Source organism: Manis pentadactyla, chromosome 1, assembly GCF_030020395.1.
Source record: "Manis pentadactyla isolate mManPen7 chromosome 1, mManPen7.hap1, whole genome shotgun sequence".
Lineage (NCBI taxonomy): Eukaryota > Metazoa > Chordata > Mammalia > Pholidota > Manidae > Manis > Manis pentadactyla.
Window position 1 is genome coordinate 116172633 of NC_080019.1, and position 24862 is coordinate 116197494.

At 44.8% G+C, this 24862-nt stretch overlaps 1 protein-coding gene across 2 annotated transcripts in view; it reads right to left on the minus strand.

Annotated features, from left to right (window-relative positions):
* Positions 1-6985, minus strand: part of ETV5 (ETS variant transcription factor 5) — a 54734-nt gene extending 47749 nt beyond the window's left edge. The window contains exons 1-5 of one of the 2 annotated variants that reach the window (XM_036875200.2): positions 6772-6985; positions 3533-3651; positions 3310-3397; positions 3132-3179; positions 2988-3038 (exon numbers count right to left, since the gene is read on the minus strand). In XM_036875200.2, coding sequence (XP_036731095.2) covers positions 2988-3038; positions 3132-3179; positions 3310-3397; positions 3533-3577 — 232 coding nt within the window. In that variant the 5' untranslated portion in view covers positions 3578-3651; positions 6772-6985. Of the gene's footprint in view, positions 1-2987; positions 3039-3131; positions 3180-3309; positions 3398-3532; positions 3652-6754 lie in introns of both variants that reach the window. The other variant, XM_036875198.2, reaches the window with a different exon arrangement.
* Between the last annotated feature and the right edge of the window lie 17877 nt (positions 6986-24862).

The window sequence follows — 24862 nt, forward strand, 5'->3', positions numbered from 1 at the left end:
TCCTTAAGGATATTATTGTACAATTTTTTCCCCCCATTTCACCTAACCCCTCCCATTTGCCTGGAACACTAATCAGTCTCTCCAGCTAATCCAGACCTTATAATCTGTTGTAAAATGAAGGGGTTGGACAAGATTCTCTCTACGTGGGACTTCCAGCTCAAACAACCTGGGATCTCTAGGGTTACTTCTCAGGACCAATGGACAATACGGGGCACTGGCAGAACCACTATGGTCTATAGGTAGTACTTTCTATTCCCTTGAATCTGACCTTTAACCTTTAAGAGTTTCCAGATGGGGGATACTTTGCTGATGTCTGTGTATGTGAGGTAAGGTAAAATCTGTACAGCTACAAGTAAATGGACATTTACATGAGACTTACGAGAACAATGGCTTCACTTATTCAAATCACACTTATGGATGGATGCCTATAGGTAGGTACCCAAATTGGAAAATTTATAAATATAATCTCTTTAGAAACTGAGTTTATAGTGTTTACCAAAAAATGTAAATCAGAAACTTCAAAACTGACATTCTTAAATAAACAATTATCCATCTTATTTAGTATTTCTTTTTCTTTTAAACACTTTCTCTCTCTCTCACACACACACACACAATGTAAATTAACCAAATCATGACAGTAAAGAGAAACTATTACCAGTGGCAGACCACAGAAGAGGATTTGTTAGAAATGCTTCTGCTGCTCACTATAGGGAAAAGGTTTGCTTTGCAACGGCAAGTCTGGGTCATGGCTCACTGATTGGTTGATTCAAACCAACTTGTAAGGTTTCATTAAATTTGAATGAGCTTCTCCCTCTCCTAGAATAATCATGGACTCTTCTACAAGGTGACTGGAATGGAAGTTGATCCTTAACCCATGGCTGTGAGACAAGAAGGCACTCACAGAAAATTCCGCCCAGTCTGGGGTTCTCTGCCAGCTCTCTGGCATCTACCAATAGTCTCAACTGCAGACAAAGCAGTCACACCTAACAGTGAGGACAGCTGGCTCAGGGTCATACCACCCCACAAGGGTGTTGCTTAACTTTTAAGGCAAGTGGATCTGTTTGAATTTATCCTCCTCGAAGATTCATCTCCAGAAATAAGAATCAGAGAGGGACAAAGAATTATTAAAAGAATTTTCAAGGCTATTCAACCATCTGTTTTATCCTTAAAAGACCGAAAATCTTGACCTTAAGAAGTTACAGCAAAAACAAACTAAAAAACACATCACCCTTGGTAAGCAGAAGCACCTCCCAAAGCACCTCCATTTTAGGTATGGCAATTTAATTAAAGAACTTAGCACATTCTATTCACCGAGCAGAAATTATTTCTAAGGAGCCAAAACACATTTATTGATTCTTTCACGTTAGCCTATTGCTGCAGATAAATCTCTCTGCATATATAAATCCTGACATCTTCCTCTAAACAACATACCTTTACTTCAGCACATGAAATCAATTTGAATGCAGTCATCTCACTTCCCTTTTAACTCTTTCGGGGTTACAGAGAAACAAACGAAAGTGTCATAAAAGCATTTCAAAGAACCTCTGCCAAGAAAGCCACCTCCCAAACAGACTGCAGTTTATGCTGCTCTGAGCAAGAACTGGAAAGGCTGGGCCAAATTGTCAACACAGAACAAAGTGGCATTACAAATCCTCTCTTTTATCTTACAAACACAGACACACACACACACACACAGACACACACACACGTTGGGTTATCTTTATTTAGCCTTTCAGTGGCAAGCTTCCCAATCATTTGAAAGCAATCAAAGGGCAATAATTAACATTCATTTACTTTCTTATAGAAAACATCCACAGCAAGCTGTGACAAAGCTAAGGTAAACCATGCATCTGTGGGTTAGTTTATTCCCTTTTAAAGTTTCATGGCATTGTGCCTTGAATGAGGCCTGTCATTAAAGAATGTTTATCTGGTTATCTCTGCTCTTTCATTAAAGATTTAGAACACCCAGCTTTTACTTAGACCCAGATATCCTCTTTCCAAATGGCATTCTTACACACTTACACACACACACACACAAGATAAAACAAAGCTGGGAAGAATTTGCTGGTACAAAATGAGAAATTGAATTCTTGCCTGGCTCAGGTGCTTGCTATTATAAACTATGACTAAGAGACATGAATTTCTCTATGATGCAACTCTCAAGAGAGGCAGCATTTTCTCCAGGCCCCTCTTAAACCTGCTCATTCACCAGTGACTAATGCTCTCTAGAGCTGCCCTGTGCTACTCAAATTTCATCAGCCAGCTTTGTCCTTGATAGCTCTGCCTGGGCCATAAAAGCTCCCAAACCTGTGGAGGACAGCCCTGAAAGATCAGTGCAAAGCTAACCATGCCCCTGCCAACACAGAGAGCCATCTTTTGAGCTTCCTAGTGCATTTGTTATCTCAATGATATGAGCACTTAATAACCATTTTAAGAAAATGTTTTTACTCTTCTCTGAAGAATCCTGACAACTACATGGACAATAAGAGAAAATCAATGATCACTCTGTGTTCACCCTCTGTCAACTTAGAAGTAGAAACAAAATTGACAACATGTTGGGTGAAGCCACAATTAACTGGAATCTTCCATTAACTATTTTCTGCACCTTTAAAAGAAAAAAAAGTGAGACTTCATGATTCTCAACTTCATGATCAAGAACTTAACTTGCAAATCAAACAAAAAATACTGTAAGATAATATCTGGTTAATGGAAGTTTGGTCTAACATCTTATATTCAATGGCCCTTGCAATATTCTCAGGCAAAAAGAAATTTAGGATGAGATTATGTCCAGTAAGTTTTACCTGCAATAGAATAAAAGCTCTTTAGAAATAATTTCAATAGGGAATAAAAATTGGGGGGATTAACTTTTAATTATTAAAAGAAAAGTAAAAGCATGCCACTGTCCAAATATGCTGGTGATAGCTGAAAGAGTATTCTAGATATGGGTGATCCCAGAACAAATGTGCCACCACCAGAAAGGTACTTACAGTTATCAGACTGAAAATCTGGGACAAACTGTTCATCATCAGGAACTTGTGCTGGAAAAGAGATTTTTATTTTAGACCTTTAAGTTTTATTAAAAAGCATAGTAAAATGTTTTATATGGAAAACAGGACAGCCAAGAAACTTGCCTTCAGCTAACCAAGCTTCTTGAAGTTGACTGAGATCCTGAAACAACTCTGGAATTGAAAACAGAAGACACCAGAATGAGGAGAATTCCTCTGCTAGGGAGAAGAGGGAGGAGTGTCTGCAGCGGGGCTCTCACGGAGCCATTTGAGGAAGCCACAACACAGAGGAGAGCTTCACTACCTTCAGAATCATGAGCCAGATCTGTGTCCAAAAACTTCCTCTTTCTGTCAATCACAGGCCGCCCTCTACATTCCTCTGATCGAGATTTCTGAAAGAAGCCAACAGAATGAAGACTTGAGTGTAATAAAGGAGCCCAAAGGGGGGTTGTACCACTAAACCAATAAGGAGAAGAGTCATATTCGAAGAGGGAGAACAATACAAACCAAAAGCCACATAAACTTACCCCAGGGACCATAAAAGGGACTTGCTGATCATAAAACCCATCCATGGTGCTTCCAACGTCTCTAATATCACTTTGAAAGGTTTCAGCATTGAGTAATTTCTGGGGGTAAAGGGGTCCTCCTGTAATATGAATTTGGGAGATTTTAACTGGTGGGGCGGAAAAAGAGAAATGAAGTAATTTATACTGCTCTTTCTTTAGGGCCTGTGCAAAATCACTACCTTTCTCTGAGGTACTTAAAGCCCACTAGAGGTGTAAGCTTTACAGATTAACACTGGCCTTGATAAAGGGCATCAAAGGTTCATAGTGTACTTAGTGCCAAATCCATTTATGCATTCTTTTCTTTCTGTTGGTTTGTTCTCTCTTTTTTATCAAGATAATAGGTTTACTACTATCTTTTCTCTAACCCCCTCAAAAAACCTTATTTTTATTATAAATGGGTGATTTCAAGATTTCCTCCAACAGAAGATTCCCCAGGGCTCTTGCAGAGGTAATTTAATTTTTGATACTACAGTGACAGGAAGTAGAGAAACTAGGTTTAAACATTCCAAATTATTGGCAATTAAGAATGTGACATACATAGTGCTTCTAAAAGTATTTTGTAGGTCAGTGGTAAAATGCTATATATAGTTAGTTCCAGGGCTATATTGATCAGAGATAGACTTATCTTCACACAACTCTTTATTAAAATCTAAACCTTCTGTCCAACTAGGTGTAGTGTCTGTAATATCACAAATATTTCCCTGGCAACTCACAGAGATATCAGTAATATCTCCAACTTCTAAAGGAATAACTATGAAAAGAAATGAATAAAGGAAACTAAATTCCACTGCACATATTTTAAATGTGTTTCTACCACAGATCTTTTAAAAAGCACTGAAAGCAAAAGATCCATGGAAAGAAAATTCAGTTTATTAGAGTGAAGTCAGTTTTTCCCAAATATGCCCCCAAAATAAAAATAAACTTGTTTCAGCACTGTCAAGTCTTGAGGCTAAGAAGAGACGTTGGGGATCAAAATGGAGAGGAAGGGAACTTTTTCTACTTTGAGAGGAATAAAGTAACTACTTTAGGGAAGGACCATTTTCCTGAACATTGGTTTATTTTCCAAATAAAAACACAGTTAATTCGACAAAATGAGGACCAGATTAATTTCTCACCCCAGCTCTAAGCAATGCAAAGTACTTAAGGATAATTCTTTTGTCTAACTTGAACAAAATTTTTAAGTAGGGAACTTTTTCTCAGGGGGCAATTCCACCCCATTTATTTGTTTTTCACACTATGTGGAGCATATCAAATTTTCTTAAGTGAGCAGGATACAAGAAAACCCTTGACTGCCAGCCCTCTCAGCACTTTGGCCCAAGCAATCAGATATTTTCAAAGTCAGAGAGAAAGAGGGAGAGGAGCAAAACCGCACACGGTTCATAACTTCCTAGGAAAACACTCCCACTTAGCCTGCCTGCGTGCATTGCAAAGAACACTGAAACGTCCAAATTAAAACCTTTCTCAAATATCACCAACCCATACACAAAAATCTGAGAAATATCATCAGTGAGTTAAGGGACAGGATAACGAGTCCTCTGTAGCCTTTAAAAAATCTGTCAGATTAAATCGTGGCCTTGGAATTCTGTAAACATCTGTTGGGGAAATGGGAAAACGGGAAGGAGATCTGAGAGGAAGATATTTTCAGAGTTTCACGATGAAATATGTTGTAATAGAATACTTGACCATGAAGAGGAGAAATATCTTTTTAAAAAATAAAAGAAAGAAGCTGCCACAGGCAAAACCAAAAGAAGCATTGAGATCTTTAAAGCAGCCCTGAGTTCAAGGGCGAGAAAAATCGAGTTCAAAAAAATATATATATATATTTAAAGCCTAAAGCGAAGGCTCGAGTTCATCCAGGAGTTTAAACCACTTCCTTTGTGGTCCCCCCTTCCCGGTGCCCCCAGGAAAACTTTAACACGGTTCAGCAGTCGGATCGAGGCCCCTCCCCCGCGGCGCGCAGCGGTCCTGGTTTTATGAATGGGAGAGCGAGCCGCGGCCGCAACATCAGGTAAAGGCTGTAACTGGATCCTTCGCGCTGGGCCCCATTCACAAAACAAGACACACTTCCACCCAATTCCCGGACTTCCCCATTCATGAAAACTTCAGATGCACCCCCGCCCCCACTCCCAATGCACACCCAACGCAGGCCCCTCACCCTAGCGTTTTAGGACGAAAGCTCAATGCTTCATTCACAAAAAGTAGGAAAAAAAAAGCCACAGGGAGCAGCGAGCCAACGAAAGAAACCCACTTCATTCATAAAGTCACTCACATTCATAAAGCCAAGTTGCGGTGCCAGGAGGTACCAACAGCCCCCAATACCCTCAACGCAAAAAAAACACCAAAAACCTCCAAACATCTCTCCCTGGAACCCATCCTCACCCAGGAGATCGGTTTCCCCCAGAGGACCCCTCCCCTCCGAAAATGCGGTCAGATGCCTAACCCAGCGCGAGGCTCCAGCATCTCTCCATCGCCCCTCCGCACCCATTTTTCCCCCCACCATCCCCAGGCCGCGGTTCTGATGCTCCCCGATTTCTCGAGGATCGCCGTGCAGCTCGGCGCCCTCAGTATGCCGGGGGCGCGAGTGGGGGGATTGGGTGTCCACTTAACACAACCTGAAACTTGAAAGGCCTGGACTTGCATAAGTTCCCGGACGACCACCACCCCCGCAGGCTGCACATGCCTAAGTCACTTAACCCCTCCTGGTGCTCCAAGGGGTAGCATCACCTCTAAAATATCCCCACAGAAGCTGCTTCCCGCCCCCTCCTCCTCACTGCAAAGCTCCGCCGAGCGTCTCTTCTCGCGAGCCTCCAAGTTCCCTCGGGGCTCTCAGACCTCCAGAGACTGTAAAGCCCGCAACTCCGCGTCCCCCACCCGCGACCGCATCCCCACCCAGGAGCCCCCGCACCTCGCGCTCCGGCGCGCCTCCCCCGCTACATGCGGAAACCGCTCTCCCCGCGCTCCGGAACCGTTAGCCGCCCCCGCCTGACGCCTCCCAGGAACCGAACCGGACCGGGCCGCAGGAAGAAGGGGAAGCCAGCCCCGGTGGTGCTCAGCCCAGACAAAAAGTGCACCCCGATTTTTGAGGATTCTGAATCAGCCCGTGAACACTCGCCGTCTAGGCCCTTCGGACTCGTTCCTGGACACCCTCTCCAATGCTCCCCTGAGCCCTCGACGTCCCCTCACCTGAGGTGGCCGCTCACCTCCCGTTGCAGTGGCCCCGGGGCGCAGGCGCGCTCACGCACGCGCGCACCGGGCCTGGGCGCCTAGGCGAATGGCTGGGCCGAACCGCTCCGGGGACGCTGAAGTGCTCCGCTCACCAGCGGCTGGACTCTGCGCTGCAGCTGCCAACCAGGCTGGAGCGCTGGCCCGGCCTCCAGAGGACCGCTGCTCTGTCCGCCACCATTGGCCCGCGGCATTAGCCCACCCTATTTCCTATTGGCTCGAGGCCTCTCCCGCGGCTGTCCTTCACTTCTTGTTTACCCTGTCTGCGGGCAAATCCAGGCAAGCCGCCCCATCAACTCCGGCTCCCATTGGGCAACAGTATACTCCCTCAGGGGTTGTTTTACATAATTTATGCACCGGGGGCCATTAGCCAATCAGCGCAGGCTTGTTTATATAATGAATGTAAGGACGTTTTTCATTCATAAAAAACGCGATCTGATGGGGAAGCTTAGCTGAGTCAGTGAAGCATTTAAAGGGGCCGAGGCCGGGAAGAGCCGCACTTAACTTCACTCCTTTGCAGCGTTCCCAACTTTTCACCGAGGGATGGTTCCTTCCCTCTTAACAATTCAGCCCCACTTGTCCCCCTCGCAAAAACACCGCCAGGATTGGGCCGCTGGGCGCCAGACGTTCGCAGCTGCAGCACCAAGCAAAGTTATGATTTTAGAATTCAGGCGAGAGGAATTCGTCATTTCACCCAGAGAAAAACTCGCTGACCGACCTGGGCGTTCGGCCCACAGAAACACAGAAAACGGAAACCGAGCTCTCTAATCTTAGCTACCTTTAAGAGAGGCCTTAATTTCCTTTAAGCAGGTTTCGAAGGGGGAAGGATAGGCTGTATCTCCCTTTAAAATCTGAACTCTCAGATTTTATTCACTGTTTTATACTGGCAAGGCCTAAGGCCCCGCCAAATCCCCCTTTCTCCCCATGTTTAATTGCAGTTTATAATATCCGCAGACGTGGGTTCTGGACCCGAGATGAGAGAGGGACGGTGCTCAAAGAAATCCTCTTCAGAGATGGCACCAACCAGTCAACCGACCTAGAAACATAAATCCCTCTAAAACAGGCTTGCAGAGTTAGACCGCCTGCCTCCCTTCCGGGCTGCTTGTTTTCCATTTAAGTGTTGAATGCAAGATGGTGCATTTGCGAATTAGATCCCGTGCAGCTGGGAACGAAGAGAAGCTACTCTGCTTGCCAAACGATCGGGCACTAACTGCAATTGCTGAGATTCTTAACAGGGTGTTCCAGAAAACAAATAAATAAGCAATCCTCTTCCCCCTCCGCCCCCTCTGCCCCCTCCAGTGAAGGCTGTGGGGCTGCTCTGTGCTTTCCCCGAGGATGCTGTGGCTTGGGGAGGGAGCTCTTAACGTTCTCTCTCTGTTGGTGTGCCCTGCCGTTCACCCCATGTGCCAGAGGTGGAGAGGAAAGGCACCAAATGTTAGGAGAGGGTCCCTAGTAAATGGGGTTCCCGGGTAGCCAACTCTGGGGCTTCCCCCCACCCCCACCTTGGAATTTAAGGAGAAAAAAATGTGTTTAAGTCAAAATTTGCCCACCTTATTTTCTCTTTGCACTTGAGTTTCTTAAACAGAGTGGGTGTTTGGTTTGTCCTTTACAGCCCAAGAAATGTTGGAGTTACCTAAAGGACCTGGAGTACTCTGAGTCCTGGGCCCAGCACTGACCAGGCATGAGCTACGGCTTTGTGAGACTGGGGTGGGCCTGTGTTAATCGGTGGGGAAAGTGCTGTGAACTTGTAACAGCAGTTCTGTGATACCTAATTTCCTAGCAGAACATTTTGCTGCCTACTCCTGCTCCAGGAAAATTTTCCCTTAGTGCCTTTCTTCATTCCCCAGGTTGTGCCATTTCTGTTTGGTGAATGGAGGTTGTACCCTAGTCCAAATGTGCTCCCAGCTGGTCGCTGACTGCCCTGAAGGCTCTATCTCTCCAGGAGACTCAGGGCCCAGGTTATCTCCCATCCTCCTTCTCCCCAGCTTTATCTTCCCCAGCTCTGCCCCATCTCATTTCTCAGTCTGTTCTCTGATCTGGTTCCTCCAGAAGAGCTTTCCTAGTCCTCTTTGCTTGAGTCTGTCTCTCAGGCCCCAGCCCCCTGGAAGGACTGGAGCCCGTGGGGTCACAGGTCCTTACCATATAAGCCATAGCACATAAGTTACACTTTATAATTGCTACAGGGAGACAGTACAGGGCACTTAACAATGACTTCCTATACAGGGTTGGACTTACTGCCTGGAGTGTGACTCTTGTGACCTTTACCTCAAGTCAAGGCTCTCCATCCCACCATAGGAAGAGAAGTTGGTATTTCTGGATTAAGTAATAATAAATAATGGCTAAACTGGGGGCAGGGAAGGAGTTGGGGGATGGGTTTTTATAAGACAGTTGTCACAGACACAAGATCAAGTGTAGGGATGTATACCAGAATAGAACTATTGTCAATTAATTATTTGGTCATTCAGTAAATAGTTATTGTACACCAAATATTCAACCAGACCCTGTGCTAGGCAAAAAAGTTACAGAGATAAATAAGATCCAGTCTTTGTCTTAGAGGAGTCTATAATCTGTTACACAATTTCCATAGCTGATATTGAGCACCTAAAATATGATCTTGCCATGTACATGTACATGCCATGTACAATTCACCACAGATTATCTCATTTAATCCTCATAATAATAGTACTGAAGTGGTTACTACTAATCTGCATTTTATAGATGAGAAACTGAGGCACAGAGAGATTGAGTAATTTGCCAATGGTCACAGAACTTGTAGGTTGCTAAACCTGCAGAACTAAGGCAAGCAGGTCCCAGAGTCCAGATGTGGGAGACCTAGCATGCTCTCTTGTTGCTCAGCAAACCCCCAGGAAATATTTGAACCCCGATTGGTAGAGGACAGAACTGGCTGAAGTCACAGGGAGGTGGATTTTAGTTCAGTACAGCACTAAGAAGGACCTGAATGTTTGGAGTAGCCCAGCAAAGGAATACAGCACTGGTATTGATTGTGCATCTCAGGAGACATTTACACAAAGATTGAGGGATAGAGCAGAAGGACTACAGCAGTGAGTGGGAAAGATGAACTCAGGATTGTTCCAGCTCTAAAAGTCTGCAGTTTAGGAATTTGGAGCTCGTGTTGGACAGAGATGTCAGGCCCTGGGACCAGGCACCTTGGCTCTGGGATGAAACATGAGGATATAACTCATGATGACCTACTTTGTCAGAATGACTTCTGGTCCAGAGTTCATTCCTTGTAATTTAGTGTGTACGATGTCTTTTCTTCTTGCCTTTCCTTCTTTCCTTCTGCTGCTGCTTCTTAGTGCCTCACCTCCTCAGCTCCCATCCCCACCCCACTCCCCATCTTCTCTATTCTTCTGTGCCTTTATAAGAGTTAAGGGTCAGTATTTAGAAGCTCATTGTCTAGTACACTGAGTCTTTCCTCCTCACAACCTTACTTACATTGGAGATCTCTGTTGTTTTCAGTCTGTTCTCTGATCTAGTTTCTCCAGAAGAGCTTTCCTAGTCCTCTTTGCTTGAGTCTGTCTCTCAGGCCCCAGCCCCCTGGAAGGACTGGAGCCCGTGTGGTCAGAGGTCCTTACCACATAAGCCATAGCACGTAAGTTACACTTTATAACTGGCTACGGGGAGACAGTGTACCATTCCTTCTCCTCCAGGAAAGAACCAGGACTGGGTAAGATAACAAAAAGAGAGGCCAGCCCTCTGGAGCTTTATCTAGTATTCAGTCTAGCCTTTGTCCTCTGGAAGTAGCAAACTTCAATCCCAATAGAAAAACTTGTGCCTTATTCTTCAATTTGCAGTGTGTCTTCAGGGAAACAACATGGAAGGAGAGAAAAACAAGTCCCTTGCCCCAAACCTGAAAGCTTATTTCCCTTTCGAGGACCACTTTTAAAGTTTTCCCTAAAATGCCAAAAGCAAGTTCAAGTGTGATGGAGGCAACCCAGCCTTGAGCTCATCACCAAAATGGGAGTGGGGAGCATGGCAGCACGGTGATCTCGGTCCACACCCTGGGCAAATGCCTCCCGTGCCCCTGTTAGAAAGGCTGGGTGAGTGCAGCCCTGTGTGGAGGCTGGGGTAGGGGCTGCACGTCTCAGGGTTGTTCCATTCCTGTTGAGTATGGAAGAAGGGTCTCAAAGACAGGGTCAAGAGTTATGGAAACCTTTTTCTTGTCTTCAAGGGAGAGGTAAAAACTTCCATCTAGCTGGCACACCTTCCTTTCTAAAACTCAGATATAAATATTCTAAAAGCTGAGGAGAGAAAAGAAAATCTTTTAGATTCAATTTCTCTTTAAATGAATAGGGGCCATATTGTCTTCAGGGTTCCTTATACCCAGGGAGTAATAATAGCTGACATTTATTGTGTGCTTAATATGAGCCAGACACTTTTCTAGATACTTCACGTGCATTAGCACATTTAGTACCAACACCGGCCCTCTGAGGAAGGTACTATTATTACCACCTCCACTCTTCACAGCTGAGGATGTTCGGTACAGGAAGGTTACATAAATCACTCCAGGTCACAGAGCTAGCACACAGCGAGAAGGAGAGTGTACCCAAGGGGGCCCTGCAGAGCCTGGCCATTAGCCACTCTACTGGGCTGCCTCAGCCGCAGGAAAGGCATGTGTGCATAGTGACAACAGCCAGCACTGGGAGAGCACTTCACGGTGCCAGGCCTGTTAGGAGCTTTGCCTCAATCAGACCCCTTGGTCCTCCTAACAATGTGATGCGGAGACATACCTTTATTAGCCTTACTTCGCAGATGAGGAAAACGAAGCACAGAGAAGTTAGGCAAGCTGCCAAAGATCTCGTACTTGTAAGAGCTGGAGTTAGGAGCTGAATGCTGATTGTGAACAGAGTCCTTGCTCTAAAAGGCTTTACTGTGAGTCTCAGTTCCTGCATCCTCCTGCCAGTGGATTTCCCTCATCATCTTGCCTCAGGGACTCTGGCTGCCTACTTACCACTCCCATGAAAATCCCTCTGCTTCCTTGGGAACTTGTTCCAGCAGCTCCGGCCACACTTCTGAATTACTATCCGGGAGCCAACAAGAATTTGTCTTCATTAAAGCCGCTTTAGAAAGAGAATGGAAACTATATTTGCTGAGCATTCCCTATACGCCAGGCTCTGTGATAGACATTTCACATACATTGTTGTATCTGATACTCCCGATCCTTCTCAGAGGTAGTAATAACACCCAGTTTGTAGATGTGGAAACTGAGGGTCAAAGCAAAAGGTTAAAAAACATGTCTGGGTTTCACAGTTAGGAAGGAGCAGTCCAGGCCACTGATCAAGTTAATCTTCTTGACCCACTGATCCACTGGCCGAGTGGGGCCCCGTCCCTCTCCTGGCTCGTTTCCTGAGCTTGAAGACATTGTCTCTCCTGCCTCCTCCTTCTAACTCTCAATTCTTACATTTTATGAGATCCATTTTCTAGAAAACCTGCAGGCTATGTCATATCAGAGTCATAACGGCTGAGGGATTTCTTCCTTAAGCCCCAAACCTTTGAAGAACAATCGGGTGAAAATCTTTGGAAACTTCCCATGGCTTCCCAAAGCGGTAAGGTCCACAGAGGGATCTTCACCTGCACAGGTGACCCTGCAGTCTCTCCTGAGCTCTGGTCTGACCTCACAGGACAGACACCTGTTCCTTGAGCCAGTCACATGCTAGCATCCTGCACCACCCCTGAGGCCTATGAAGGACTCCTGTCCTCATATGAAGGAGCCTCAGGCTGCTGGGATTTGGGGGATCCTGTGCCTAGTCTTCAGAGTTTTCCTATGCCTTTACCAAGTCAGGTTGTCAATCAGAACTTCTCAGTTCATTAAGAATATGCTTCTCCAGCAGCCCCTTATGTCTACTGTAATTTTCTGACTCTGACCTGCCATGGGCTTGGAAACCAGCAAACCAAGTGGGTTTGAAATAGGTTAGAGAAAGAGTCCATGGGCTCTGAGTGAGAACTAAATGACCCCATTCCTTCAATGAGGAAGTGGATGAACTTGAATGTGTAGACTTGGCAAAATCTATTTTGACCATTCAGAGTCCTCTTTTTGCTTCCTTTTATGCCTTTAGTGGAGAGTTTCACATGGCCAGGGGTTAACCCTTACTGCAACACCCTCAGACACCAGCCCCCAAAGACTGTGAAGCAGGCTAACTCAGACCTTGCCTGCCACAAGCTCTGAAATGCCTCATTTTGGCATCGCCCCTTGGCCCCACTGGCAGAGCAGGCTAGGGGCTGGCAGGGCTGGAATGTGGATTCTTTCCTGGGCCTGCTTCAGTGTGGTAGCCGGAGAGTGGGTGGTAAGGAGGGCAAAGCTTTCAGCCCTTGACTCGCTGGGTAAGTCCCTACCTCTGCTTTGGCTCTGTCAGTCCTGTGAAGGAGGCTATATTTATTTTGAATTGGACAAAGGGAAGATCAACCATAACCAACTGATGAAATGGCCCCCAGTAAAACACCCATTAGGGGATTTGATCACATGGCTTCAAATGGGGCATCCAAGCATGCCCTCTCAGCCCGAGGTGGTCTTCCTGCCTATATTCACTTTGAAGCCAAACAATCAGTGTTTAAAAAGCAAATAGATGTCCTCTTATGTCCCTTCCCAACCGTGATTCTTGCTGACAGGCTATTGCTTGCCCCTTACCTCTGGGGCATAAAGCAGTTTCCATTTACTCCAGAGCCCACCTGAAAACCTCTCCTCATCCCTGTTCCTTTCCCTTCTCTGAATTTTCTCCCATTAGAAGCCAAAGCACTTCACTAAAAATGCAGAATATGAGAATAGCATCCCACCCCAGGGAAGCTCTGCCTTCTCTGCACTATGGAGGTACAGAATGTTCCTCCCCACACTTGGACTCTGCCTTGGGGCAGGACACAGGTGCTCATAAAACCATTAGGGACCAGGCTTTAGCTCCCATCTCCACTGCCACATCACTGGATAATCTAGGAGGTGGAAGATCAGCATCTGCCTCTTAAAAGGATGGTCAGCTGGATGCAAGGGAATGCTCAGGTATCTCACTTGTGGCCTATTTTGTGTGCTTGTTTACTTTTTATTGAAGTATACATACAGCAAAGTTGCACAAATCACAAGGGTAGAACTTGAGGAACTTTCACAAAGCAAGCACTTCTGTATTCTAGTAATCAGATTACAGAACAGGACATTATCAGCCCCCGCTCCCAAAAGACCCTCTCATGCCCCCTTCTAGTCACTAATCCCCCAACCCTCCTCCCCACAAGAGTAGCCACCATCCTGGCTTCTAACATCATACATCAATTTTGCCTGTTTTTGTACTTTATATAGACAGAATCATATTCTTCTGTATCTGACTTACTTGCTTCAAAGTTACATTTGGAAGAGTCATTCATTTGGTAGTGCATGACTGTGTTTTTTCCATTCTCTTTGCTGTATAGTATCCCACTGTATGAATATATTACAACTGATTTATCCATTTTACTGTTAATGGACATTTGGGCACCTTGCAGAGTTTACTATTACTAATGATACTGTTATGAACAGCCTAGTGAGACTCCAGTATATGTCTTTTGGTAATCAACCTGATTGGAATTGGTTCATTTAAGATGGAGTCAGAGGATCCATTTTAATGCCCTCTTTCTTTGAAAAGCAACAGAGACTCATGACAAAAATCTCAACATCACCAAAGATGTAGAATGGAAAATAGAAGCCCCTATATCATCTTCCAGCCAATATCTGTTCTTCAGAAACATTTACTATTGACAGTTTCTTGGGTATCATTCTAGATATTTTCTATTGCCTAGACAATCATATCTAAGTAGATGCTTTAAAGCCTTTAAATAAATCCCACAAATTGGATCTCACTATACTGTATTTCTGCACCCTCCCTCCTGCCCCCATAGCAATAAGTGGATAAGAGTGTCTGACTATGGCAGGTGAGTGGTCTGTCCCTCCTGTTAGATGAGGCTGGCCTGTCACTTTTAATAGGCCCTTATTAAGGAAAGACACATGGGAGTTTACACAGCAGTAAATTTCATTTTCACTTCCATAAACATTTGTTGAGTGGCTGCTGTCCTCAGTGTGGGGTGTATAAGAGAAGAGCTCCTGGTCTGGTGGGAGGTGGGTGAGAAGCACAGGAACAAAGAGCTATTATACAATGTTTGCAGGTGTCGCCACAGAGGCCTGTAAATGGGTTCTCGGAGTACCCACGAAGGAGCAGTGAATACCTCCTGTTAGAGTCAAGGAAGGCAGCAGAGAGAGTTGTTATTTGGGCCAGTCCTTGGATGATTAATGACTTGAACTTTGCTAGGCAGAACAAGAAAGGAAGGGCCTTCCAGGCAGAGGGAGCAGTCACAAACATATGGAAGCTTAGCAGTAACTGGCATGTCTGAGTTCTGGCAATTGCTCATGGGTGGCTAACAGCATGTAGAGGATGTTAGGGCCAGTAGACATGACTGAGAAGGGCTGGAATGGGTACTGTGGGGACAGCATGTAAGGAGTCTTATACAGTCATTAGAGGGGTGATCATTTACATTTTGGAATCGTGGGATACATCTCAGAGATGCTTAAAAACAATCGACCAAAAGACATGAACGACTACTCCCAACATCATATCCTTTGTGAGGCCCTCGATGAAAGTGTATATCACATTGTTCATGTGTCTGTACTGCCCACAGGATGAAGTCCTCTAATGAGGACGCCCTCGGATGCCTGTCTGAATTGCTCAACTCCAAAGAGCAACTGGCACTTAGCAGATGGTCACTAAAGGATGAATGAATATGTGAATGAGCAACAAGGGATTTCGACTACACAGCAAAAAACACTGTGCTTGAGAAAGAGGGTGACCGATTTACCTTTTCCTTGTGGATTCGTTTTTGCACATGCCCAGCTTCTGCCAGTGCAAATGAAGGATGAGTTGCAGTAGGCATGGTATGCTGAGGGAAGTGCTTCATTTCTCAACAGCAATACCTGGGCCTTGATGCTGAGTTTCATTTCAGCCAGAACTGGGATGGCTTGGAGCTTGGTGAGACCCTACAGCTCATCTCAGCCCTCAACAACCCAGAGGAATTCATACTGCCACAAAATGCCCAAATCCCCATTTCAGAAATCCAGGCCTTGTTCAGGAGGGAATTGGCTTCCTCACTGACTCATTTAACGTGGATTCTCCACCACAGATGCCCCCTTAGCCACTGGGCTGGCAATGTTGAACAGCTTGGAAGAACCACTTTCCATTTCTCCACTGGCCTGCCTGGCCCTCCTACGTGTGGCCAAGCTTCCTGGGATAGACCCTAGCCCATGCAGCAGGTCTCCATTAGGTAGCCAAGAAAGATCATTTCAGTCTGACCATTTGTCACCAGGTAGCATCCTGGTTGGGAGAATTTAACATGCCCTTTGGCTTGAACCACCTTTGAAATCTTTCCTCACTCTCTTGGCTCCTTTCTCCATAACCTAATTGATTTGCATGTTTATCTGGGTTTCATCTGGACCTTCTCATTTAGGAATGTTCGTCTTGAACCTGGTAACTGACCTTGGGGCCTGTTCTGACAGGGCCATCCCAACCACAGTAGACTATCAGAGCTATATATGGTCTTCCTCTTCCTCCCTACGTGTTAAACTGCCCTCAGTGACAAGGTGTAAGTTCTCATTACAGGATCCATGCTTAATCCTTTCCAACCCACACATTCCTGACTGGAATGTGGGTTGCATTCATTTACAACTATGTTTACACCTTGCAAATGTAAATGGTAACGAGGTAATCCTTATGGTGCTATGGTAATAGCTCTGTAGACTCATATCTGGAAGAAGCTCTTTATTCAAAGATCTTCAGGGGATTAAACTACCTCCCCTTACTTCTCTGATTCACCACCTTCTCTTGCAGTTACCAAATTATACCTACACTCAGTTGAGTGGTGAAGAGGGTCAACATGGAGCCAAAGTCCCATTTTATATCTCAACTCTGTCAGTGCTGACTGTGGACTGTTGGTGTGGCTCCTTTCACTCCTCTGCCCACTGGTCTCCTATCTGAGCATGGGGATAATAACTCCTGCCTCACAGAGCCATCTGACTCTTCAGTCAGTGTGCATGTGAAGATGCCCAGTGCCTCATGGTCTGAGCAGAGGAACTGGTGTCCATCGTGGCTCTGCCATTTGCTAAGTGGGTGAATTTGAGCAAATTTAATCTCTCTGCATCTCAGTTTTATTGTAAAATAGGGATAACAATGCAAACCTTAAGGCTTCCAAGGAGGAATAAACAGAATATTCAAAAAGCATCTAGCAAAGTGTCTGTCATAGAGTAGAAACATGATACAATGTCAGTACGAATTCAGGCACTAGGTGTTAACCTTTCATGACAACTCCTAACCTTTTCAGTATTTCCTGAGATAAATTAAACAGATCTTATCTTGCTTCTCAGTGTGATTACTTCTTCCTTTATAGTTTTCACTTAGTGTTTTCTCCTTAACTACTTATCTCTGATGTCTAGTGCTTTTTCCTTCATTGATTTATTACAGAACTAAATGAGTTCTGTTGGCTCTCAGGAAAGAGGGACAGAAAGCCTGCATGGAGAATGTGCTGTTTAAATGGGACCTTGCAGAATGGCAAGGTATTCTTTGGCAGAGAAGGGATTGTGGAGATTACAGGCAGAACAGCATGATAAAGGCACAAATGTGCATGAGTGTGTGATACATTAGAGGAAGAAGGGTGTGATGTGTCTGAAGCAATGATTTGCAAGTCACCCGGGTGTCCTGGCTTGTGGCAATCATGATTTTCTTAGTAGAGAGAACACCAGGATTTTTTTTAACAGGCTTTTTAACAAAAGCATGTGGTATGTAATTCTATCACATGAACCCAAACAATTTTATTAGTAGAAAATGGGAATTTATTTTATGTGTAAATATAAAACCGCAACCATGAACACATGTTCTGTGAAATAAACAAGCTGTTTAAGACACGTGATGGGCTGTTCCTGAGGCTTTTCCACGATTTTTCATCAGGGACTTGTTTTTTCACTTTGCCATCTGTGGGCTCTCACTAGAGATAGGGAGAGCTGCTGGTGCCAAAGGTTTAACAAAACTTGATGGGAGGAAACTTGACATTGAGAAAATTGTATCATTGAATGTAATTTGGACAAGACTCCATTATTCTATTTTAGTGAAGGAACTTCTCTTTCCAATGGAAGGGACTTCTGAGGGCTACTGAAGTGCAGGCTGCAGGATGGGGAGGGATGCTAGGGTGGGGGCAGGGAGGAGGGGAGGGCGTGGGAAGGAGGGCTGGGTAGGGACACTGAAATCCCTTCAGTGTGTTGGAGATCTGAGAAATTTAGATCTGATTCCTTGAGCAAGAGGGAGCTAAGTTAAGTTCTGGAGCAAGGGATGACAAGTGAAAAGGGGAAATTTGGGAAAGACAAATCTAATGTGTGTGAATGGTGGCTTGAAGTACATCAGAGCAGAGAGGTGAGAGAGAAATAGTGCAGATTCTGATTAAGAGATGGGGAGAATCAGCAAAAGCAGTCATTAGATGCCTCCTCGTCCAGGCCCAGAACACTCAAAAGTGTAAGACTGGGTCCACAGGAAGCAAGTGTGTTGTCAATGGGCTACTGGCATTCTGAGTGCCTCAGACTGATTGGACAACCCAGCATGTCCTTCTGCTGCTGCGTTCTGCCTCGGCTATCTTGCCTAGGGAAGGGAGAACAGAGTCTGAAATCCCTTCAGTAGGTGACTAAGCTCACACCAGGCTGGGGAGGAGGCTTGTATTTGCTTGTGCCCTAGCCTCCCTCACCACCCACACCAGGGATTTCATCCAGCAGCCCTTCATCAAGCTTGACAATGCATGGAAGAGGTCAATTCAAGCCGTTTTGAGCCCAAGCGCAGGGCTGACAAGTAACAGAATCCTGCAGGCTGTTACATTTGTTATTTTAAAAGATTTGGTACATTATTGCTTGTAAGGGAGTAGGATTGGAAGTAGAAATTGTTCTTTCAACTGGCAGGCATGCATATCTATCATGATACTTAGAAAAATTTTAAAATTTATGGCTTAATTTCAATCAGAGTTTTCAGATATTTAATAGTCTCACTTTTGTACTATTTCCCCCAAATTTTTGTTTTTGTTAATTTTTTATTAGTCTTCTTAATTCATTGAAATTGGGAATTTGATCTTTGAAAAGTTTCAAAAATGTGTAATTTCAAATTACAAAATCATTATATATCCATCGTGTATAATAAGGAAAATAGGAAAAATGATTTAAAAGAAACTAATAGGCACACCCATACTTCTAGAAATGAATCTGTTAACATTTAAACATATTTCTTCCCTTTTTTCTTTGCTGCTTTACATAATGGAGATAAAATTTTTAATATATAACTTTGCATTTTGCCTAGAATTGTGTCCTAGGCATGTCCTAAGGGCATTAAACACTCTTCACAAACTCCATTTTTAAGGCTTGCCTAGTACGCCTTCTTTATTTACTTGTTTCACTGAAGTTGAATATCAGGCTGTTTCCAATTTTTTGAGGTCAAAAACAACACTACCATGAACATCCTTGTGTGTGTGTGTTAGCACAGGAATAACTGTGGGAGATCAGCCAGGCCTTGTTGCCTATTTCAAATAAGGGTTGACTGCATCCTTCCCATTGTGAATGGCAAATGTCAGCCAAAGGGAGGGCTTCATCTGCCTCTAGGGAGAGGGAACAACATGAGAGCACGGGGTGGTTGTAAGTACGTCAGAGAGGTCTTGAGATTCCACTTTGTATTGGGAGAATCTAAAGGATAATTCATTTGCAAAGGAAACCGAGGTTTTCAAGAAGTCTTTTGAATCGATTCGGTTAGTATTGCAAGGCTTTTAAATTAAATTACATGTGTTAAAAAAACAGGATGCAATGAGGTAGAGAATAGAGGTTGCTTTGAATAGCAGACTAGCAGGAATAAGAAGACATTGGCTTGGTGAAATTCTGTGCAGGCTGGCTTCCTTGGTAAAGCAATTCCCTGGGAAGGAGCTTTGGGGTCAGGAAATCAGAATTCTGACTCTAGCTGGGCTAACTTGGGCAAGTTGCTTGGGCTCTCGGAGCATCAGATTCCCCAGTTGCAAACTGAGGCAGATGGTGACAATAATATGTTTCATCTGCAGTTTGTTGAGAGGATTCAAACATTAGGTTAGGATCAGTAAATGGCAGCTGAGACTGTGCCCTAAGGAGTGGCTGAGGCTTATTCCTGATGTGGATTTTCAAATAGGTGTGCCTGATCTCAGAATAGCTCAACCTAGAAGATTCACAGTTACAGAACATGGAAAGTCTGGGCTCATATTTTCAGAATCCACCAAAGGGATTTCAAGTCATCTCTCTTCAGGCATTTAATAGGTGGTTCAGTTTACACGTACTTGGTTTCTATAACTTATGGTTCCACACTATATTCTTTTGCCCCAGCCAGTAAGTAAGTAGGGACAGGGCTGGGCTAAGGGAACATTGCATTCCTGGGTCAGACACCCTGCAGTCAAACCTGAGGCTGTATTCGGAAACAGCTGGATCCGATGACAGCTTATTATGGAAGTCTCTGAACTTCTAAGAATTCCTTGGTAGGAGACGCAAAATACAAAGATCTCTTCCTAATTTTCTGCCACTAGGGATTTTTTTCCTGGCTTCAACCATTTCACATGTTTGTTACAATGTAGGAATGCAGCCCCATGGCGTGCATGCTGTTGGGATGGGCAGGGACCTAGCTGCAGTGGGGCAAGCAGGTGGGGAAAGCTTGGTTCAAGCATTTCTGGGAGGTAGATTTCTCCATTGGCTAGCCACGGACATCCAGTAAAGAGGTTTCTGTGTGCGTGTGTGTAGATGTGTTTCCATAGTCTTGGCACTTCTGAATCTTGCCTGGGATCCTGAGAAGCCTACAAGAAGTTTTATTTAGAAATGTTCAAGGAGAAACTTATCATTCAGTCTTCATTTGTCCTCCTCTCTGGGAAGGAAAGAGTTATAATTTTCCTGACATTTGCCAGTGGACATTTTATTTTCGCTGTTCTTTGAAGTGCTCTCAGAGAGCTAAACATCAGGCTGAAGGCAGCTCTGTGTATCTTTGCAACAGATCAGAACATATTCACATTTTGTTTGCTCACAGAACAAATATTTCTCTTGGAATGAAACTGAGGCAGCAGAGCAGGATCAGGCAGGATCGGCCACCAAAGACGGCATCCCCCAGCCCCCAGGGCAGGGCAAGCTTGGGGACACAGGATTGGTTTTCCCCATCACCCCATTTAAGCCCTATATTGACTGATTGAAGCATTATTCATTCAGAAATAATTATTGGGCCCCAACCGTGAAACAAGAACTGTGCAGCTTATGAAAATAAAAAAAGAAAAAGATTCCATCCTCAAGGGGCTCCTAGTCAAGTAAGGGAAATAAGGTATTTGTATACAATGACTAATCAAGGTGAGAGAGCCTAGTCTCCAGGACCCAGGCGATGAACTGTTCTGAGATGGGTAACTACTCTGTGTGGGGTGGGTGTGTAGGGGTGGGGGGCCGAGAGGAGGGCGTGTGGTGTGGTCAGTTCTGGTGTGTGTGTGCCTCAGTGTGGGGGGAACATGTGTATGTGGTGTGTGTGGTGAGGGGGTGGGAGTAGGTATATGTGTGTGTAGTAAGCAGTGGTGGTGAATACGGGTCTGAGTGTGTGGTTGTGGTGGTGTATCTGCTTATGGTGGAGTGTGTGTGCTGATCATGGTGGTGGTAGAAATTAGGTAGGGAAGGCTTTTGAGCAAGGAAGACAGGTAAGGATAGGACGGGCCGGGTGTGTATGTCTGGTGGTGGCCGTGTGTGTGTGTGGTGTGTGTGTATGTTGGTTGTGGTGGTGGTACCACTCGGAAAGGGAAGGTTTGGCAAGTGGAGGTGGGGCGGAGTAGGACTGGTGGTGACAGGTGGGGAGGAGGGTCCAGTATGCAGAGATGCTGTGCCAGCCAGCAAAGGCAAGGAGTGAGAAAACCCTAGAGGGTATGTGCCAGGGGAGGGTGAGCGGAGGAGAGAGGCTAGGAGGGAGTGTTTAACTTTGATAACTACTTTCTGATCAAGAAAATGGCAGTTTTTCACCACCAAGCTCTCTCTCTTTTCCTGAAGATCAAACCCTAGCTAAGATTTAGGTCTCATCAAAGCTGAAACTCTGGGTGTTTCCTGGGCTCCTTCCCCACTTGGGCTGCTGCTCCAGGCACAGTTCTTAGAGTTTCCAGCCTCCTGAGCTCTCAGAATAACAAGAGCAGATTCCATGGGCCTGGGGCTGAGGAGGTTTCAATGCTGGAATCTTTGAGGTGAAGGTCAGAAGGAAGTCAGTGTGCACCTACTTTCTGGCAGAGCCAGGGGATTGCTCGCTTCCTCACAGTTTGCGGGCTGCCCAGCGAGATCTGCATTTTGCAGAGCTTTTTAAAGAACAGCAAGGAGGCAGATGGTAGGAGCTGGCTCCCTTACTTGAATTTTGGGTTGTTTTTCATTACTTTCCCCTCTCTTGATAGGGGCAAAGCTGATGATGCATGATTAAAGCTTGGCCAGAGAAGAATGATTTATTTCTATTTTATTAGGCAAGGAAAGCAAACTGATGTTTATAGAAAGTCTCGTGTTTGCAAGATACATGTCATCATCACAGTTACCTGTGAGGCAAATATTATTACCCTCATTTTACTGATGAGGAAGTTAGTGCTGAGAGAGGCAGGGTAACTAGCATAAGATCACTCCAGCAACCTCTGTAGTGAGTTCCCTGTAACTGGTCACCTAGCTGAAATTTGGACCCCAGTCTATTTGTCACTGAGACTGTGCTCTTTCCATAATGCTTCCTGAAGTCAGGAGGCAGCATGATACAGTGCAATGACGGTGTGTTCCATGGTCAGACACAGGACCAAACACAAGCTCTGGGTTAGTTCTGTGAACTTGTATTCCTTCCTTCCTTGCCTCCTTGTCCAATGTTCTTGAGAGCCTATTGCATCCCTGTCAAGCACTGTGCTAGAAGCTAGGAAAATACCGGTTCACTCCAAGACCTGACCCTCCTAGAGCTCTAGTCTGGTGGTTGATGCAGACCCTGAAACAGACATTTATGATGTAGTTGGAGAAGTGCTTGGGTGGGGGTGTCCCAGATGCTACTGGAACACCTAGAGCTTCTCTGATGCCAGGTTAGTGCTGTCTTGTAAAATAAATACTGGATTTTAAGGGGTTAGTATCAGAAAAGATGTTAGTATCTCACGAATAATTTTTATACCAATTACACATTGAAATGATAACATTTGGGGAATGCTGAATTAAAATAGTTTATTAAAGTTAATTTTACTTGTTTTTTTACTCTATGTGGCTACTAGAAAATTCAAATTTGCTTATGTGGTTCACGTGATATTTCTATTGAACAGCTCCAGTCTAGAAGAAGAAAAACATGGGATGATATTTCCTATCTTAGTACAATGATCCAAGAACATTTATCATGCAGCCTCCCCAAGAAGGAAGATGAGAGGTGCCTAACACAGAGGAGTTTCCCTCCCTTCTATCATGTAAATGGTCACTGTACAGGGGATTGCTCACTGTGGGACCCTCAGTTCTCTGAGAATGTGGAGAGGGAGTCAGGTGACAGCTGCAGAGTTTCTCATTCAGCTCCCTTGAGGATATCTTAATCTTTGGGTTCAACATCTTGAGAGGTAATTGTTGTAATCCTTCCCTCCTCTCTCCACAAAATAAACAGTGCTGTCTATCGATGAATAAATGTTGCTTATTGTCATGGCCCTTAGCCATCTTTTTCTTATTTTAGCAAAAGAGAGCCATGTGAAATATTTTGAGTGATGACTGATTGATATCTTCATTGGATTAAAAGAGTAGAGGAACCATTGCATTAAGGATAAGGTCTTTTCTACCTATTAGATTTATAAACCTGGGAAAAGGTCTTGGGAACTGACTACCCTACTCAGATGGGCTCCTCAGAATGTGAGGTCCTGAAGGCTAGGTAGCTTGCTTAGGGTAGCAGAGGCAGCCAAGATGGAAGGGGCCTGGAAGCCAGTCTCCCGATCTGCCTGTTCAACACACATCTGCACAGAACACTGCTGCTTCTTCCTGAGATGCTCCCTTCCCAGCTCCTCCTTTCCAGTCTCCCCATTTGGTATTTCATCCTCTTCTGACGTCTTCTCTCTCTGACCCAGTGTCTTCCCTTTATTATAAGTCAAAAAGATCTAGACAGGTTAAATGATGGGCAGAAATTAACAAGACAAAAGAACAGAAAAAAATAAAAATAAAAAGAATCTGAACAGACACTACCAAAAGAAACCAGGGAGACCTTCTTGGCCTGGACAGAGGTTCAAGTGCAAAGACAACATGGGTGTCTTTGGAGAGGCATGGATTTGGAGTCAGAGGATCAAGTCTTGAGGCCTGGCCATGTGGTCTTGGAAAACCATATTTTTTCCTCATCTTTAATCAACCTCACTGGGTTGTTTGGGAGGAGTAAATGAGACTACATTTCTGAAAGGACTTGGTGATTTGTGAAGCATCACACCCACGGTAGTTATTAGATGCTGTTGGCTGTGAGGGCAGGATGAGTTAACAGAGTGAGATGGTTGCCAAAGAAAACTGATTTGGTATCCAGGGCAAGGGATGTGGCTCTGCACTTGTCCACCCGTGTCAGGGGGACTGTGCTGTACTCAGTCCTGGAATCACATTTTAAGAGGGACCTTGGCAAGCTGAAGTTCCAGAGAAAGTTGAATAGCTTTGGGTCTGAGAGCCATGACATAAAAGGGATGATTTAAGGATGTAGAGGATGTTTAGTCTGGAGACCAGAGAAAAAAAATAAAGAGTTAGCTAGGACAAGGTAGCTGTTTTCAAATATCTGAAAGCTGTCTTGCAGGAGAGAGGTGAGGTTTATTTTGTGTTGCTAGCGGCCAAGCCAGGGCCCAACGGATAGGAGTTAATGGGAAACATCTTTGGGTGTAGCAGGAGCCTATTTACAGCTCAGATACCTCTCCCGAATGGGCTCCCTAGGAAGGTAGTGGGCTGCCCATGAGCAGAGGTGGCTGTGTGAGGGGAGCTGTGCCCTTGAGTCTTGCTCCAGCTGAGAGTTTAGGCCTGGTGCTCTGAAAGTCCCTCCAGTCCTCAGACAGCCATCA